Source organism: Jatropha curcas, chromosome 7, assembly GCF_041381405.1.
Source record: "Jatropha curcas cultivar XTBG-Jc1 chromosome 7, XTBG_Jcur_1.0, whole genome shotgun sequence".
In the NCBI taxonomy this organism is placed as follows: Eukaryota; Viridiplantae; Streptophyta; class Magnoliopsida; order Malpighiales; family Euphorbiaceae; genus Jatropha; species Jatropha curcas.
Genome location: NC_143157.1, coordinates 2,437,880 through 2,457,372, shown reverse-complemented (window position 1 = coordinate 2,457,372; position 19,493 = coordinate 2,437,880). Strand labels below are relative to the sequence as shown.

At 32.8% G+C, this 19,493-nt stretch overlaps 1 protein-coding gene and 1 non-coding gene across 2 annotated transcripts; both read left to right on the top strand.

The window, feature by feature from the left end:
* The first annotated feature begins 2,426 nt into the window (after positions 1-2,426).
* Positions 2,427-4,687, top strand: LOC149494564 (transmembrane protein, putative (Protein of unknown function, DUF538)). Its single transcript, XM_089724560.1, has 2 exons — positions 2,427-3,070; positions 4,324-4,687. The coding sequence occupies exons 1-2, from the start codon at positions 2,558-2,560 to the stop codon at positions 4,366-4,368; spliced, it is 558 nt and encodes a 185-aa protein (XP_089580686.1). The 5' UTR covers positions 2,427-2,557; the 3' UTR covers positions 4,369-4,687.
* Positions 4,688-18,969: 14,282 nt separating this feature from the next.
* Positions 18,970-19,076, top strand: LOC119371147 (small nucleolar RNA R71). Its single transcript, XR_005178715.1, has one exon. It is a non-coding gene; the product is annotated as a small nucleolar RNA R71 (small nucleolar RNA).
* Positions 19,077-19,493: the final 417 nt, after the last annotated feature.

Below are 19,493 nucleotides of genomic sequence, written 5' to 3'. Positions count from 1 at the left end.
TTACAAGAAATCACTTCACGAAAATATTTAGTAAAAATAAACATTCAAATAAATAATTTTGTGATAGATGCAATTGCACTCTTTGACACAGGTGCAGATTTAAACTGTATAAAATCTGATCTAGTTCCTAAAAGATATTGGTTAAAAACTAGTGAAAAATTAAGTACAGCCAACAAATCTAAACTTGAAATTATAGGAAAGACAGATGCAATAATCATAAATCAAGAATTAGAAATAAACACAGTATTTTTACTATCTCCTCAAATAAATTATATGGTCATTTTAGGTACTCCTTTTATAAACCTAATAACACCATACTCAGTAAAAGAAGATTGTATTAAATTCAAAATAAGAAATAGTAGAGCTAGATTAGAATTTACAGAAAAACCTAAAACAAAACAATTAAATTTGTTAAAAGCTCATTCAGTTAAAATATTAGAAATCAATTCTTTAATAAAATCAAAAGAAGAAAATATAAAAGATTTAAATAACAATATCCATTTAAATAGAATTCAAACTCAATTAGGCAGAGATCTTGTTAAACATAAAATTCAAAATCTCCAAACATTAATGGAAAAAGAACTATGTGCTGAGCATCCAAGTGCATTTTGGGATCGTAAACAACACATGGTAGATTTACCATATGAAAAAGATTTTGATGAAAAAACTATTAAAACTAAAGCTCGACCAATTCAGATGAATCCTGAATTAATTGAGCATTGTAAAATAGAAATTCAAGATTTAATAAATAAAAAATTAATTTGTAAATCTAGAAGTCCTTGGTCATGTGCAGCTTTTTATGTCAATAAAAATGCTGAAATTGAACGAGGTGTTCCAAGACTAGTAATAAATTATAAACCATTAAATACAGCTTTAAAATGGATCAGATATCCAATTCCTAATAAAAAAGACCTATTAAAGAAATTATACAATGCAAATATTTTTAGTAAATTTGATATGAAATCTGGTTATTGGCAGATTCAAATTGATCCTAAAGACAGATATAAAACAGCATTCACAGTTCCATTTGGTCAATATGAATGGAATGTAATGCCTTTTGGATTAAAAAATGCTCCTTCTGAATTTCAGAGGATCATGAATGACATATTTAATCCCTATAGTAAATTTTGTATAGTATACATTGATGATGTGTTAATATTTAGTCAAACTATTGATGATCATTTTAAACACTTAAAAACTTTTTGTATGGTAATTAGGCAAAATGGTTTAGCACTTAGTAAAACAAAGATGGATCTATTCAAAACTAAAATTAGATTTTTAGGCCATTATATTGAACAAGGTAAGATTCAACCTATAGAAAGAGCACTTGTTTTTGGTGAAAAATTTCCTGATGAAATTACTAATAAACCCCAATTACAACGTTTTCTTGGTTGTTTAAATTATGTAATTGATTTTTATCCCAATTTAAATTGCATGATAAAACCATTACATAATAGACTTTGTAAAAATGCTGGTCCTTGGACAACTCAGCATACTCAATTAATAAAAAAGATAAAATCATTGGTAAAAGAAATTCCTTACTTATATATTCCTGATCCTAATGCTTTTAAAATTGTTGAAACTGATGCTTCTAATATTGGTTATGGAGGCATTTTAAAACAAAAAGTAAATGGTAAAGAAAGGATCATCCAATATACTTCAGGTCATTGGACTCCAACTCAATTAAATTATTCTACTATTAAAAAAGAAATTTTAAGTATTGTTATTTGCATAAATAAATTTCAATCTGATATTTTAAATCAAAAATTTTTTCTTCGTATTGATTGTAAATCTGCAAAAGATGTTCTGCAGAAAGATGTCCAAAACCTTGCCTCTAAACAAATTTTTGCTCGATGGCAAGCACTTTTAAGTATTTTTGAATTTGACATAGAATATATTAAAGGCAATGATAATAATATTCCAGACTTTCTAACTAGAGAATTCTTACAGAACCATGGGAAGAAAGAAGGATAAAGGGAAAGAAAAGGTACAAACTCATATGTTTAAACCTTTTGATACCAACATGTTTAAACTGCCTGTGAAAAACAATACTAGTATATATATATATATTTGAAAACCCGCTCATATTAGTTATACAAAAACTCATTATTTGTTATAATTTGTTTTATAGATAATTATTACAATTCTATTAAGAGCAAACCATTCTTATTTAGACAATGAGATTTATGAAAAAAAATCACAATTATAAGATGCAACCAATTAATAATTCAATTGGAAGGTAGTCTTGACTAATCTTAGAGTTAGTTAAGCAATCAATTTTGTAAATTAAGTGCCAAAATACCTTTCTGAACCAATTCTAAACTATTTTTTAATAGGATATTTTTAAAATAAAATTCAAAACTACCAAAAAAAGCATAAATTATAATATTTAGACAAACCATCCAGCCAATCCAACCTATTTAAAATTATCCAGTCTTCTCTCCAAACAGTAAATCATATATTTTCCCCTTTGAAAACCAGACAAGAAAAGAGTATCACCATCTCTCTCTATAAACCCTCACACTTTCTCTATCTAAAGCCCAGCAAATCCAATTCCATGGCTTCTCCAAATCCAAATTCCTCTCTGGGTTTCGCTTTCCTTTCAATATTTCTCTTCCTATCTCTCTCTAAACCCGTTCTTTCTCTCTATAACACTGGATTACAAGACGAGTCATCTTCAGTTTACGAAATCTTACCCAAATATGGCCTCCCTAGTGGGTTATTACCTAACTCGGTGATTAACTACACCCTATCAGATGACGGCCGTTTTGCTGTCCTTTTGGAGAAGCCTTGTTATATCCAGTTTGATTACTTGGTTTATTACGATAAGCGAATTACAGGAAAGTTGAGTTACGGGTCAATCACGGATTTGAAAGGGATTGAAGTCCAAAGATTCTTTTTATGGTTAAATGTTGATGAGATCAAGGTTGATTTGCCACCGTCCGATTCTATTTACTTCCATGTTGGTATAATCAATAAGAAGCTTGATCTCGATCAGTTCAAGACCGTCCGTTCTTGCCGTGATAAGGTTTCTGGGTCTTGTGGCAGAGTCTGGAATCGGATTCTTGAGGTATTGTTAAATTTTGATCTTGGGTTTTTGTGATTTTTATGTTTTAATAAAATTCTTTAGTTATTGAGATTAATCATTTGAACTTTGAATGATTATTGTCTTAATTCTGTTCTAATATTGATCATTTGATGATAGTTCATGCTATTATGTATGCTTGAGGAGATGAATTATAGCTAAGATTGCAAATTCATGCTAATTTTATTAATTTTTTTGTGTAATTGATATTTTATCTATCGTTAATGGAATTAGGAACCAAACTATAATTTCAAATTAAGGGGAAAAAAAAAAAGATTAGTGTTTGTGACACTTAAAATGGACTTTGCTTATGAGGAAATTGTCTTCTAAATTAATATATGTAACCTTACTATTTCTGAACTTATAGATGGGTTCAATTGATATGTAAATCATCAATGGGAAAGTTCCTTTTACATAAAATGGTGGGATATGTTTTGATTTGATCAATATTTTAATATTGGTGGGATTTTTTTTGGAGCTGTTAGGTTGTTTTGAGCTTAAAGCAAAGTTTTCATTTTCTATAAATAGATGGCAAGTTGAATTTCAACGTTTTTGGAAATTAACAGCTTGTGTCGCATATTTTATTTAATTTGAAATTGGTATTGCCGATTCTGTTTCAGTTGGAGGTATCGAGGTTTGATAAGTATATGGAGTTTCTAGGGAAGCTTTTTCATTTCCTGTGAATGAATCAATGGCTGGTTGAATTACTCTCTTATGGATGTTGATCAATTTGAGTATTGTTGGGCTTGCATACCTTATTTTGGATTGTTACATCTGTATAATAGGCAATTAGTTGAATGATGGTTGTAAAACCGATTGCTGGTAAGGTAAAGTTAGGTTGCAGATAAATTAAAGGATAAGTAATTTTTGTAATTGTTAAATTTTAGGACTTGTGTTTAATTGTAAGCACTATCATCTCAAATGATAGGTCAAAATTCTCACTTTTCTATCATCAAACACATTATATATAGCGCTGAAATGTAAATTGTCTTCTTAACTATTGCTTCAGAAACTCACTCATAGGCTTATCCTATGGTAAGTACATGTTCAATCTGATAAAAAGATCAAGCTCAAGTTCCCCTTAATTCCCATAATATCCGGAAAAGAGCACATGTTATATAAATTGTATTTGTAAATTGATATATTCTCCTAGGACAAGTTTTGATCTTTATTCAACCATTTATACTTCACTTTCTTCAAAACTTAGAATTTTTGCTTGTTTTTGTCGTAAATTGCAGCTTCCAGCTCCAAGTGATGATATTCCGATGCTAATTACCGAGTAGAGGCAGCCAACTGTTCTGTTAGCATGGGAAGTAGCTGAGGAAACTTGATACACTAGCAATTAGTAAAGTAATCTACTATTAGTGTTGCTTTCAGACTCACAAACTCAGAGTCTGTCAGTCTTTATATACTCCTCTTATTTGAGCTTAATAATGTCAATGAGCTGGGGAAGTTGTTTGTATATATATATATATATATATATTAGACATGTTTCAGCTTTACATGTACTAGTATCTGGTGTGTATGAACTCTCTGTTGAACAATTGTATTGAGGAAGAACTTTCAGCTTCTGATTTTATGACATTGGAGTGACATTATTAATTTCACAGGCTATATGATCTTAAGAAAAACTTGTTAATGGCAAAATACATAAATGGAAGAGATGACAGCAGAAACTCTCATTTTAAAGCAAAATTAATTTTAAACTGGTCCTTTAATACTGATTTGAACAAAGATAAATGAAAATTGTTGGTGTTCTAAATTCATGTATTAGATTAGATAATTTTCTTAGGTTGTTTTCTAATTTTAATGGTATTCTAAAAGAAAATCAAGAAACGTTGAACCATGGATAATCATGTGTGTTTTAATTAAGTATAATCAATCCAATAAGAACAGAATAATAGTATTTTATGTTGTGATATAATTAAAGTACTACTGGTATTTTTATATATAGATAAGTGTGATATGTTCATTATCTTGAAAGTATGAATACAGAAAAATTTGAAAAGCTTAATTTGGTATAAAATATAAAAACAAGAAAAATGTGTTTTCTTGTATTCTCTCAAAGTAAGATTATTATGGTCTATTTAAATAAATGATTTCGCAAATAGTTTTTAATTTGTTCTAAAAAGTAGAATTTCAATTCTAAAATATGATTTTGATGTGCAGTTAGCATTTAATAATTAAATAAATTTAAGAAATAAATTTAAGAAAGTAATTTTGTGAAATATGATTGCTCGTAATCTAAAATGATTTTCTGCCAAGTGATCTGAAATGATTGGAATTATTTAAATTTAAATATAAGTAATTAAATGATAATGGGATTTGGAATGACAATTTTTTATAATGCTAATGCTACATGTATATGTAATATTTCAATTTTTATTGTATGTGATTGATACATTCATTTGGATAATTTGGTTTCTTCTCAACATTTTATTTATTTTAGGAATTAAATCATTAATTAGAAGTAGTTGATATTTTTAGTAATAATTTAATAAGATAAGAGAAACAAATAAATTGGTGGATTTGATTAAATGTTTTCTAAGTGTTCAAGTATATATATCTATGTCTGCAAACGATATTTTTAGTAACCTAAATTTTTGTGATTAATATATTTAAGAATATTAAAAATAAAGAAAACTTAAGTTTTAATGTCTTTCAAATGGAGGTCAATGAGTAGGAAATTCATTTGTTTCTTATTGGTTTTAAAAAGAGAAATTTGAAGATTTAAGATGGTACTAAAGTGTAATTGATGTAGAAACAATTTTAAGTGAATTTAAAGGAAAGGTCCTATTTATACCTAATAAAAGATAAGCATCATGAGAGTGATTTTAAAGATATTAATATTTAATTAAGTGCAAGTTAAGTTAAAAGGATATTTCATTTAATTCTTAAGACAGAATAAAAATACAACTATTATTTGTGACGAACTCTTTTATTATATACGCTTTAAGTGCAATGCTAATTTGTTATTTTCCACGTCGCAAACCCAAAGTGCATATATATATATATATATGAGTCATAAAAAATGTATCTCAAAGTTATAAAAGAAGCTTTAAATGGTAGAAGTTATTTATATAAGATTATTGTTTTTTCTTATAAATTAAATATCATTTGATATTACTTCACACTTAAAGTTATTTTTGATTTTAAATAAAACATATGGGTTTGCACTAAAGGTCAAATTGAAAGAAAATCTCCATTTAAAGTTTAAGAAAGGTTTTGTATGGAACTATTTTAAGATTAGATTTAATATTCTTATTTGATCTGAAATAGATTTAATAAACAATTAGTTGCATTTTAGTAAAATAATTTTAAATATCAAATAAGTGCAAAATTTATATAAGAATTTTAAGAAACCTATTATTCTTATTTAGAATTTTTGAGCACCACTAGCCATCATCGCTTAGTGCATTGTTTTATCAAGCGTAGGTAGAGAAAAGTAACAGTATCACTAGTAGATAGCCAGTGATATATATCGAGACTAGAGTTACACTCATTTTGGGTAGATATTTCTATATTTTGGAATTAGATTATTAAGTGATTAGTGACTATGACATGTATATATAAATGACTAGTGGTATGAAAGAGTATATGAAAAATTTTATGAGCATGTGTACTCAGTTAATTTATATGTGTATGTGACGTGTACTAAAGCTTGCTTAGAGATTTATCTGTTAATAAGTGGCTTACAAGCTTACAGATTCTTAGTAGTACTGCCTTTGGCACCAAATGTGGCATTCCTGATTCGATTTTTATTGAACGGATAAAGAGTATTACATAATATATGATCTTCTTTAGTTGATTGATTGGTTGGTATTTATTGCTTTCTCTTTTAATTAAATCCTTTGATTCATTGAATAAACGATGATCGTGCTCAACTTTGAATCAAAATATTAATTGAGGTATTGATCAAGATGAAGATTAATTTGTGTTTAATTAATTGAGATTAAGGTGCGAATATAATCAACTAGACATCTTTAGATTGAATTGTAAGTTCAGAATATAACCTTTTCAATTTAGGATTAAATTGATTATATAATGATTGAATGTCTTGTGTTAGCTTTGCTTAAACCAATCATGAATCAGGAAATAAAGTACAAATACCCCTTAGAATATTTTTACTATTGAAAAATACCAAGTTTTTTTGGTTTTTAATCTCTTGTTGGCCTTTTATTTTGTGAGTCGTTTGAGTTTTTAAATTCACTTTTCTCATAAACAACAAAATTGAGCATTTAAGATTGTTTTTAATTTCAGTTTTCTAATTAATTATTTTAAAATCTTATAATTATTGCTTGGTTGATAGACAACTTTGGTTCACTCACTCAATGTTATAATTACCTCATATGCTTTCGAATGTCATCCAAGAAGTTATATTGTGACTTTTGTGGGACGAACAATAATGACAATCACAAAAAAAAAAAAAAAAAAAAATAATAATAAAAAAAAATAGCACCTACACATAATCATACAAAATGAAGATTAGTAACAAATTGGCCTTTCTCTTAATGCTTTATCTTTCATGCACAATTCTTTTACATGCAAACCCTAGATTCCAATTAAGTTAAACTTTCTAGGTTTTCAGTAGTGCCACTACAACAATACTTCTTGAGATTATTAAAAAGTTGGAAAAGTGCTCAACTCGTGATGAATCCTTCATGGACACCATTGTCCATGCATACACTCTTTATACCAAGAATTTAAGGAAACCTCTTATTATGAGTGTACCCTTCTTATACATAAGCCCTAGTTCCTCGGGGATGTCCTTACTTTAAACCCTATAGTTTTCTAGGTACTTATGCTTGTACTATAAGTTTGACCCATGTGCCTTTACCCTGTTTTGAACAGAACCATGTCGGGAGAAACTGAAAACGACCCACTAGATGCTCTGCCATGATGAAGCAAGAGGAAACCTTTAGGGAAGTCCTTACTGAGATCTTAACAATTAGAGGAGAGATATACTAGATGAATTGGTTAATATTATCACTCGAGATATGAGGCCCATGGAACAACTAGCTCATAATAAAATAACTTAGTACGCTTTAGCCCATTCTTCTTCAGCCCGATCTGCCTTAGCCTGACCTGTCATTTATCTTAATCGATTCTCATCATATTGACCAAACTCAAGTAAAACTTATTTAATCTGGTGGCTTTCTTTGAAAAGGAGTCACCACTTTTTTTATTTTAAGGGAAAAATCTAAGAAAAATCCTAATTTGACTCTAGACATTGGTCCAAAATGGATAAAATGCACTAATCACCAAAAACGAGTAGGATTCAGGGACTAGGTTTTCAGTTTTAAAAAAAATTAATTAATCAGTCTAAAGTTTAATGTTTTTGTAACCAAAGGGGTATAGTTAGAGACTGGGAATTGATTTTGGAAATACATTCAGTCCTGTTCTTAAACCGGTCACGATTTGAATTATTTTGACTCTTGCTATCACTAATAATTGGCCTATTTTGCAGCTAGACGTGAATAATGCATTCTTGCATGGTCCCTTACAGGAGAATGTATTCATGAGATAGCCTCCTAGTTTTGTTGATTAAAGCAATCCGAATCATGTCTACAAATTGGTTAAAGTCTTATATGGACTTCGTCAGGCACCATGAGCTTGGTATCAAGCTCTTCGAGGTTATGAATTAGAGCATGGTTTTGTTCAATCAAGTGGTGATCACTCATTACTTATCGACACCAAGGGTTCTATGGTTTGTTATTTCCTTATATATATTGATGATCTCTTACTTACAGGAAATAGCAGAAGTTTTATTGACAAGTTTGTCAACATGTTATCTTGTCAATTTTCTCTCAAAGATCCTCAATCACTACATTTGTTTCTGGGAATTGACATTCATACAATAACCAAGGGTTTGTTTTTGTCACAACACCATTACATTCGCAAATTATTGGAACAACTTGGAATGGAGGATGCAAAGCCAATCACTGCACCAATGGCTATGAAAGATGTTCTTGTCAAGTCATCAAGTTCAGCTGTGTCTCATGAAGCTACTAGATACAGGCAAACTGTAGGAGCACTGCAGTATCTTACATAGACATGGCCAGACTTCAGTTATGCTGTTGGCAAACTTTCTCAATTTATGCAATATCCAAATCCACACCATTGGCATGCACTTAAAAGATAGCTACGGTATCTCAAATATACTGTTGATTATGGACTTCTAATCTCGCCTCAATCTTCTCTGGGGTTTCATGCTTTCTGACAATGATTTTTGCAAGTGTACAGAAGCGCAACAAGTAATATAAGATGAGTAGAGTATAGTTCCCACGAGGATTGTATACTAAGTACCAAAATTATATTAATCTACTATTATTTAAACGGCAATAAGGGGAAGTATTTTAAGAAATTAAATTCAACAAATAAAAGAGAATAAAAAGAAATCAAGCAAAGCAATTTTGATTAAAAGAAATCAAGGTTTAAAAGCTACTAGGTATTTTTTACTTCACTTAGTTCTATCCAACTTATTGTTAGTTTGTTAATCAATTTTAATTGTTCAAGTAGGGGAAACAAGCCTAAAATCACTAACAAGCTCTCCTGATGTATTGTTAACTATTTTAACCCGGTCTAATTACCAATCTTCCAATAGCGCAATCAAACATGAATTAAATCATTAAGTTTTATGGTTTGTTTTGTGAATTCATAACCTAAGGTCATTAACTTATGAAAACCTCCCATGAGTCAAACCATATAGCTTCTACATCAAGTTATTATTCTCATGTAATTTATTATCTTTTTCATATTAAAATCCCTTCTCCTGATAGTGATTAATGAAATAAATCAATCCAGGGGAGAAACTCTGCCTGGAAACATTAAGTTCAATAATAAATTATACTTTGAACAAAGAAAAACAAATCTAATATTATAAATTGGAAAAGAAATTAAGCTACATCAAATAGCTAGTATGAGAGTTTAGTTCGATATAGTAATGAAATAAAACTCAATTAAACTTGAAAATAATTTCATAATCAATGTGAATGACGAAAAGTAAAACCAAGAGTAAGAGTTTAGAGATAAAAACTAGTCAACAAATAACGTGGATGGCTTCCTTGAATCTTGACACAAATCTTGAATGCTTGAAGTCTTGGAGAGAGAGAGAAAACAATAGAACAGAAGATAGTAGAACCAGATATCTTACAATGAATCTGTTCCCTCTTTATATAGACCTCCTGGGTGAAAATCCGACTTCGTTTATGAAATAGAGTCTTCATTGAGTAAGAAATCTTTTGGAATTAGGAAACTATTTAGGCTTTGGATTTCTTCTCAATTAGGACTCTCTCATGTGCCTAAATAGGATTAGAACTTGATTTGCACGTCAGGAACGTATCTCAGGTGGACCCACGCAAGTGGTAGAGATTGGTTGGCGTTTTCGGCTCAAAACAACACTTGATTTTTAGTATGGGCGTGCTGTGAGGCATAGGCTGGGCATACCGGAGCTTAATTCTGAGGATGGTTCAGCACGGACCTTGCTCAGGGGCACGTCTAGAGAAGAATTTGTGGCACGGGCATGTAGGCTCTGAGTCTCCAAGATAGAATGCAGCACGGGCCTGCTCAGGCAAGCACACCTTTGGATTGATGTCCTCTTTTGGCACAGGCGTGCCAGATAGCACGGCTGGGGCGTGCAAAAATTTGAGTGTTTTGCCTTATTTTGCTCTTTTCTGTGCCAAAATCCTATAAATTTCCTTAAGATCAAGCAAATTATGTTTTAAGGAAGCTTTGAACAAAAATATGGATAAAACTAAATAAAAACTAATAAAAGTAATTAAAACTACTAAAAAATCCTAATAAAAACTATATTAAAATTACTCTAAAAATACACTTATCAAAAGTCCCCAAACTTAAACCACTGGTTATCCTCAAGCAACAAACCTAAAAGAAACTAAGAGAAAAATGCAAACTAACAAAGCTAGTTTAATATGGTTGGGGATAATTATTCACAATTTCAAAAGTATAAAAAATCATTAACAGGAGAATAAATCAAGTGTTTCCTATGCTAATTATATTCCAGCAAAAATTCAATTTTAAATAAAACACATCCTTAATTTAAACATAAGGTAATGAGATTTTCAACACCAATAATTATTCAACCTATGACAAATAAAATATGAATTTTCATTAAAAATTATTTAACCTTTTAATAGGATGTTTGAATATAAGTTCAACATTCGCATAGGTAGAATTAATCATCCCTTCTCCACAATTGAAATGCATACAATTTAGAAAGATCAAAAGGTCTTTATTTTTGGTTGTAATGGGGTTTTAGAGGTATAATTTTAGCTAAACAAAGGAAAAGGATAAAAAGATAGACAAAAAGCACAGAGAATGCATAATATCAAGATTTTCATTTATATCAAAACAAATTTTTATTTGTAAAGGGAGATTAATCTTGAAGGTTCTTCACAAGCTCAAAATTAGAGATACTTTGGCAAGGTCTTTTTCATAATACTTTCATAATTTCTTCCTTGCTTTAATTCCCCAAACTTGAATTCTTGATTGATTGCTTCTTTTAAGGGGTGTTTCTCCTTGAGTTTTTCTACTTTCTTCACTTGCTAGTATTAATGAAATTTTCTCCCTTTTGTTGCTATGTTTTGATAAAAATCAAATCCTTCAATTATACATTATTACACTTAGGGTAGAAAATTAAGTTGGGTTAATGGCTAGGATTAATAAAGGTGAACGATAAAATTTGGATATAGGCTTCAAATTGGTTGCAAAGATCATGCTTTAACATAGGTGGCCTAGGCTAAGTATGAAGTTCAACAAAGAATGCCTAAATCATCTCTTCCAAAATGTAAGCATTTAAAATTTTTGCCTTAAAAAAAATTCTAATTTGTTCTAAGAATGCCAAGGTTAAATAAATTTTGATTAAAACATATCTATATATCATAGAATTTATAAAAATTAGTGTTCATAATCTTAAAAACAAATGGTTAAATCAATGAATTATGTTATGTCAAAAATTTAAAATTTAAGCTAATAGCAACTAGTTTCGAAGAACAACTAAATTCATCGCAGTTTAATGAATTATGATAATTTTCAAGCTTGCTCATAATTATTCCAACCATATCAAACTAATGAAACAAAAGAAAATTAAAATTTTAACTAAAATTTCCCTTCCCCCAACTTAATCTAGCACATTGTCCCTAATGAGCTTAAAATCAATTCTCCAAACTTATCATATTATCAATTATGTAATAAAAGAGTATGAGAGTGTAAGAAACTATTACCATCATTGTATTGAAAAATACAATAAGATCGAAGGAAAAATACGATAAGAGCCGGGTGCTAGAAATTACCAAAGCTAAAAAAAAGAAAACACTAAAAATAAGAAAACATAATATCCAAAATACTGAGTACAAATAAATAAAAAGGAACGAAAATAAAAATAAAAAGCGAACGAAAAAGAACCAAAAAAAAATAATCAATCTGTAGGTGGTGGAGGTGGATGTGGCTGCAGCAATTGAATCACTATTTGGAGTTGGCTAGCAATTCCCTGATATTGGCCTTTCATGGTGTCTATACGAGAGTCGAGGCTCCCATGCATAATCTCTATTGACTGGAATCAGTCAGCAATCATGTACTCTATTCCATTAAGGTGGGCATCAAACATGTCCATTCAAGACATCATACGTGCAAGAACTTCATTGTTGGACAATCTAGACGCTCTCTGAAAAGAAGGACCAGCTCCAGAGGTACCTACACCAGAAGAAGTAACAAAACCAAGGAAGGGAGTTGTATTACCCTCCTCCATATTAGTGTCACTAGCATCCTCAGCCTCATCATCATTAGAACTCTCTTCTCGGGATCCTACAATATGAAATGAATCCCCTATCTTTCTACCAACTTCATATGCACCATGACATCTAAGTCTAGCCTAGTGCCCTTTCCTTCTCCCACACTATCATAAACTGGCCGAGCAGGGTTCCAAACTCTCAAATAAGATTCAATTCGACACCCCATCATAATTGCTCCTTTATCTGCCCTTGCAACTCTAGCCCATCATAAGCACAACCAATAACCAACATTAAGAAATATACCCTGATCTATTGCCCAGATAAAATATAATTCATTTCGACTCAACACTCCATCACTCTCACTTCGCCCAAAAATAGTGTTGGCCAAAAATTTATGAATATATCTATAGGCTGGGTTTTTCAATTTAGAAGCTTTTGAAAATCTAGGATTATAGTGAAAGTCACCAGTCAGAGTGGTCTGTGCTGCGATCTATAAAATCTGTGGGTATTTGATTAAGGACATTTTCAGTGGGAAAACCAAAGATGTGACTAAGTTCGTTTACCGAAAGCTCATAAGTTCTCCCAAAAAGCCTAAATTTAATTTTGCTAGGGAAATCAATAGGCAACAGACGAATAAGAGCAGAATATGAACTCAAAAATTCTAAGTTCATAGGCGCATAAACAAGGTCTTTCATGGCAATAAACTATTCCCACCCAATACGCTTAAGGGGTTCTAAAACAGCATCTCTAAGCCTTACTTATGCTAAAGCAGATTCATCAATAAAACGATTTGACAGAATAGGGTGAAGAGAGAGTTTATTGTACCTTTCTTATTGTTCTGGTGAGCTGATCTCAAACGGAGGAGGAGCGGGAGCCGTGGGAGGAGGAACAGTTGGAGGAGGAGCAGTTAGAGGACGGGTGATTGGCCGAGTTCTTACAGCCATTGAAGAGGCAGGTCTGTTGCGTTTGTACCTTAGAGGCATGGTGAAAGAAGGAGAAAGGCGAAGAAAATGGGTTTTTTTGCTAAGCTTTTGGGTTGAGAGAAAGAGAAAGAAAGATGAAGATGAAGGAGAGAGGAGGGGGGCATGCTTTGAGATGAAGTGAAGAAGTGAGAAGGACGACTAGGGCGTACGCTTTTAATATATAGGGATGCACGGTAACCGAAAAGACACTCTTTAAAACTGCAGATTTGGAATGTGGTACGGCCGTGCTACATAGCACGGTCATGGCGTGCTAGCTGCTGAGTCTTTTGAGGCGGCGGGTGCCATGGGCATGCTAAATGGCACAGCTTGGGCGTGCTAGTCTCTGACATGCAAGAATAAAATGGTCTTACCTAGGACGAGCATGCTGAGGAGCACAGCGCAGGTGTGCTAGGGCCTGACCTTCAAAGCTGTTTTCACCCTTTTGAAGCACGAGCGTGCGGATGAGCACGGCTGGGCTAGCTAGAGCCTATGCCTCAACTTGTACTTAAAAGAACTTGACCGAAAATAGAAGAACAAACATGAGGAAAATTTTGGGAAAATGATAACAAAAATAACAGATATAAACCAAAATAAGAAAGTTAAGGAAAAGAATTTGGGTTGTCTCGCACAAGCGCTTTTGTTTAACGTCGTTAAGCTCAACTCACTAGACCCAATTCAGGCAAGATTGAGCAAGGCTTATAATGGTTTTGACTGGATCAAAATCTCCACTTTGGTAAACTTTTAACCGTTGAGCATTGACCTTGAAACTCTGGTTTCCATCCACTATTTCAACTGCTCCATGTGGAAAGATTTCCTTAATCGTGAATGGTCCAGACCACCCAGATCGCAATTTACCTGGAAAAAGACGGGGTCTAGAGTTATAGAGTAATACCTGTTGGTCTACCTTTAGATCCCTCAGAATAATATGATATCACTGTTTGGTGCGGTCTTTATAGATTTTGGCATTCTCATAAGCACGGAGCCTCATTTCATCCATCATATTCAATTGAAGCAACCTCTTTTGACCAACCTCTTTAGCATTAAAGTTAAGAAAGTGGATTGCCTAATATGCCTTGTGTTCTAACTCAACAGGGAGGTGACAAACCTTACCATAAACCATTCGATATGGAGACATACCAATTGGTGTTTGCAGTTCTATATGCCCAAAGAGCATCATTGAGTTTCTTGGACCAGTCCTTCCTTAATTGGCCAACTGTGGTCTCCAATATCTCATTGATTTGCCTATTTATGACCTCCACTTGTCCACTTGTTTGAGTGTGATATGGGGTACCTATTTGATGAATAACACCATATTTCAAAAGAAGGGAATCTAAGTACTTGTTGCAAAAGTGCTTACCTCCCTCTGTGATTATTGCTCTATGAGTACCATGACGAGATAAAATATATTTCTTTAAGAAGTTCGTCACACTTTTGGCATCATTGCTGGGGAGGGCAACAGCTTCCGCCCATTTCGAGACATAATCCACTGCTACTAGAATGTATTGGTTGGAAGAAGAAGATGGGAATGGTCCCATGAAATCCAAGCCCTAAACATCAAAGATCTTCACTTGAAGGATATTGTTTAATGGCATCTCAAGTCTCTTGGAGATATTACCTAATCTTTGACAACGATCACAAAGACGAACAAAGTTAAAAGCATCTTTAAATAAGTTAGGCCAATACAAACCGCTTTTTAAAATACGTGCTGTCGTCTTGCTTGCTCCAAATTGTCCTCCATATTCCATTGAATGACAAAAATGAAGGACACTTTGCATCTTTTCTTTTGGCACACATCGTTTGAAGAGTTGGTCACTACAATACTTAAACAAGAAAGGTTCCTCCCAATAATAATATTTAAGATCATGAAAAAAATTTTTCTTTTGTTGATAAGAAAAATTGGGAGGAGTAATCTTGCAAGCAAGGTAATTAACTATGTCGGCATACCATGGAGGTTGGAGATTTGCCAGAAGAAGATGTTCATGGGGGAAATCTTCATTAATTTGCAACTCTGCCTACTCTTCTTCCCCCAACTCAAGCCTGGATAAGTGATTAGCTATAAGGTTCTCGGTTCCCTTTTTGTCATGAATCTCCAAATCAAACTCCTGCAAAAGAAGAGCCTAACAAATTAGTCTAGGCTTTGCATCTTTATTTTCTAACAAATATTTATTAGTTGAGTGATCAGTGTAAACTATTGTTTTAGCTCCAATCAAATATGCTCTAAATTTATAAGCTCTTTTTTAGTGGTGGCATAATTTAATTGTGCATCATTCAATGTGCGACCAACATAATAAATGACATGCAACTTCTTTTCTTTTCTCTGCCCAAGAACAGCTCCTATAGCATGATAACTAGCATCACACATGAGTTCAAAAGGTAGGCTCCTCCAATTTGGTGTGGCAATGATAGGAGCTGAAATCAATTCTTTCTTTAACCTGTTAAAAGCATTCAAACACTGTTCATTAAAATCAAAAGGAACATCCTTAACCAATAAATTACAAAGAGGTTTTGTGATTTTGGAGAAATCCTTGATAAATCTCCTATAGAACCCTGCATGACCAAGAAAACTCCTTACTCCTTTTACTGAGTTTGGAGGTGGTAGCTTTTCAATTACCTCTATCTTGGCCTTGTCCACTTTAATCCCCTTTTCTGAGATTTTTTGCCCTAAAACAACACCTTCACTAACCATAAAATGACATTTTTCCCAATTCAAAACAAGGTTAGTGTCCTCACATCGTTGCATTACTAAAGAGAGGTTATATAGACAAGAATCAAAAGAAGAACCAAACATAGAAAAATCATCCATAAATATTTCAATGAACTTCTCAACCATGTCAGAAAATATTGGACATCGTGCATCTTTGAAAAGTCGCAGGAGCATTGCACAACCCAGAAGGCATTCTCCTATAAGCAAAAGTGCCATAAGGGCAAGTGAAAGTGGTATTCTCTTGATCATCGAGAGATATAGGTATTTGAAAATACCCTGAATAACAATCCAGAAAGCAATAGTATGGATAAACTATAAGTCTCTCAAGCATTTGATCAATAAAAGGTAAAGGGAAGTGATCTTTGCATGTTGCTTTGTTCAATTTTCTATAATCAATACAAACACTCCAACCTGTGACAGTTCTAGTAGGAATTAACTCATTATATTCGTTAGAAATAACTGTCATACCTCCTTTCTTTGGGACAACTTGAACGAGACTTACCCAACTACTATAGAAAGTTGGATAGATAATACCAGCATCCAAAAGCTTAATGATCTCAGCCTTGACTACTTCTTTCATATTTGGGTTCAATCTTCTTTGATGCTCAATTGAAGGTTTGTAGTCTTCCTCCATCAAGATCTTGTGCATGCACACACTTGGACTTATTCCCTGCAAATCTGAAATTGACCATCCTATGGCTTTTTATACTTTCTTAGAACCTGTAACAACGTTTTCTCTTCATCAAGTGTTAAGTGAGAAGAAATAATAATAGGAAAAGAATTATTCTCACCTAAGAATGCACATTTCAAAGGAGATGGAAGTTGTTTTAATTCTTGCTTTGGCACTTCACTTTCTTTCTCATCTTTGATTTTTTGATTATTAATGTCACATTTGTTAGAGTTCAATTTATTTTTTACATTCAAGGTGTCAATGTCCTTCACACATTCATCAATAACATCAATCCTAAAGCAGTCATTATAATCCATAGGAAGCTTACAAGATTTAAGAACATAAAAAACAACTTCCTCTTGACCTACCTCAAGGTTATTTTACCTTCATACACATCAATCAATGCTCTTGCAGTTGCAAGGAAGGGTCTTCCAAGGATTAAGGATCCTCCTCTATTTTCATCAATGTCAAGAATAACAAAATCAACAGGAAAGATAAATTTACCTACCTTGACGAGCACATCTTCTACAATCCCTCTTCGGTATTTAACTGATCGATCTGCCAACTATAATGACATCCTTGTTGGTTTCAGCTCTCCCATCCCTAGCATCTTAAAAACTTCATAAGACATAAGATTAATGCTAGCACCTAAATCTGCTAAAGCTTTTTCAAAATCAAGATTTTCAATATTACAAGGGATAGAAAAACTTCTTAGATCTTTTAATTTTGGAGGCAATTTATTTTGAATGATTGCATTACACTCCTTTATCAACATTATCGTTCCTTGATCATCGATCTTCCTTTTCTTACTCAGGATCTCCTTCAAGAACTTTGCATAATTGGGTATTTGAGCAAGGGCTTCAGCAAAAGGGATGTTGATTTGAAGCTTTTTGAAGACATCAAGAAACTTTAGGAAACTTTTGTCGTCTTGTATTTTCTTTAACCTTTGAGGAAAAGGAACTGGTGGAACATAAGGTTTTACTTCCTCCTTCTCTTCAAGGTCAATGATGGGGTTCTTTTTCTGCTCTTCCTTCTCTTCCTCCTTTCTAGTTGAATCTTCCAATTGTTTGCCATTCCTCAAGGTGATAGCTTGTGCCTATTCTTTAGGATTCTTTTCGGTATTACTAGGTAACATACCTTGAGGTCGGGAAGCCATCATGTTTGCAAACTATCCTGGTTGAATCTCCAAGTTCCTTATCGCAGCCTGTTGGATTTTGTTGTTTTCTTGAGTTTCATTCATGAAGTCCATGTGAGATTTAGAGAGGGCATTAAGGAGACCATCATGAGTCTTTTTCTCTTGAGGCAAAAACCTAGTGGTGCATTCAAGGTGTTGTTTGGATTCCCATAAGAAAGATTAGGATGATTCCTCAACCTGTTATCATAAGAGTTAGAATACGGGTAATTCTTCCTTCCTTCATTCATCACATAGTTTACTTGCTCCAAAGTTTGCGGATTTAAAGAATCTAACAAGCATTCTCCAATCCCATGTTGCCCATTACACCTGTCACATGCTTGCATAATAGAATTAACCGAGTTAGTAGTCAATTAAGTCCAACTTCCTTACCATATTGTCTACCTTGGCATTGAGTGCGGTAATGGCATCAATCTCACAAATTCCTACAATCTTCTTCCTTTCGGAGTTGCTTTGATAATGGCTATTGCTTGCCATCTCTTCTATCAAGTGATATGCCTCATCAATTTCTTTTCTTTCAAAAGATCCACCTGCAGCTGCATCTAGAGTAATTTTTATATTAGGAGATAATGCATTACAGAAAGTCTGTACCTATAACCACTTGGGCAAACTATGATGAGGGCACTTCCTAAGTAAGTCCATGAATCTCTCCCAAGCTCCATACAAACTCTCTTGGTCATGGTGAACAAAGGTCATTATCTCATTGCGTAGCTTTGTGGTCTTTGAAGATGGAAAGAATTTTGCCAAACATTTCTGAGCTAATTCCTCCCATGTTGTAAAACTTCCGGCAGGGCATGATTGTAACCAAGAACGTGCTTTATCCCTTAGAGTGAAAGGAAAGAGTCTGAATTTTATGGCATCCTCATAAACTCCATTTTGTTTGAAGGTATCGCAAATCTCTAGGAAATTTGTGATATGGGCATTAGGATCTTTGCTGGGCAGACCTCCATATTGAATTGAGGTGGAAAGCATTTGGATAATTACTGGTTTAATCTCAAAATTATTAGCCTCCACCCTAGGCCTAGTGATACTTGAGGTAGCTCCATTGAGAGAAAGGGTTGTGTAGTCTCGCAAGGTGCAGACATGAGGTTGATGTCCGTGCTCTGGGCTGACTTCATCAGCCATGTTTGC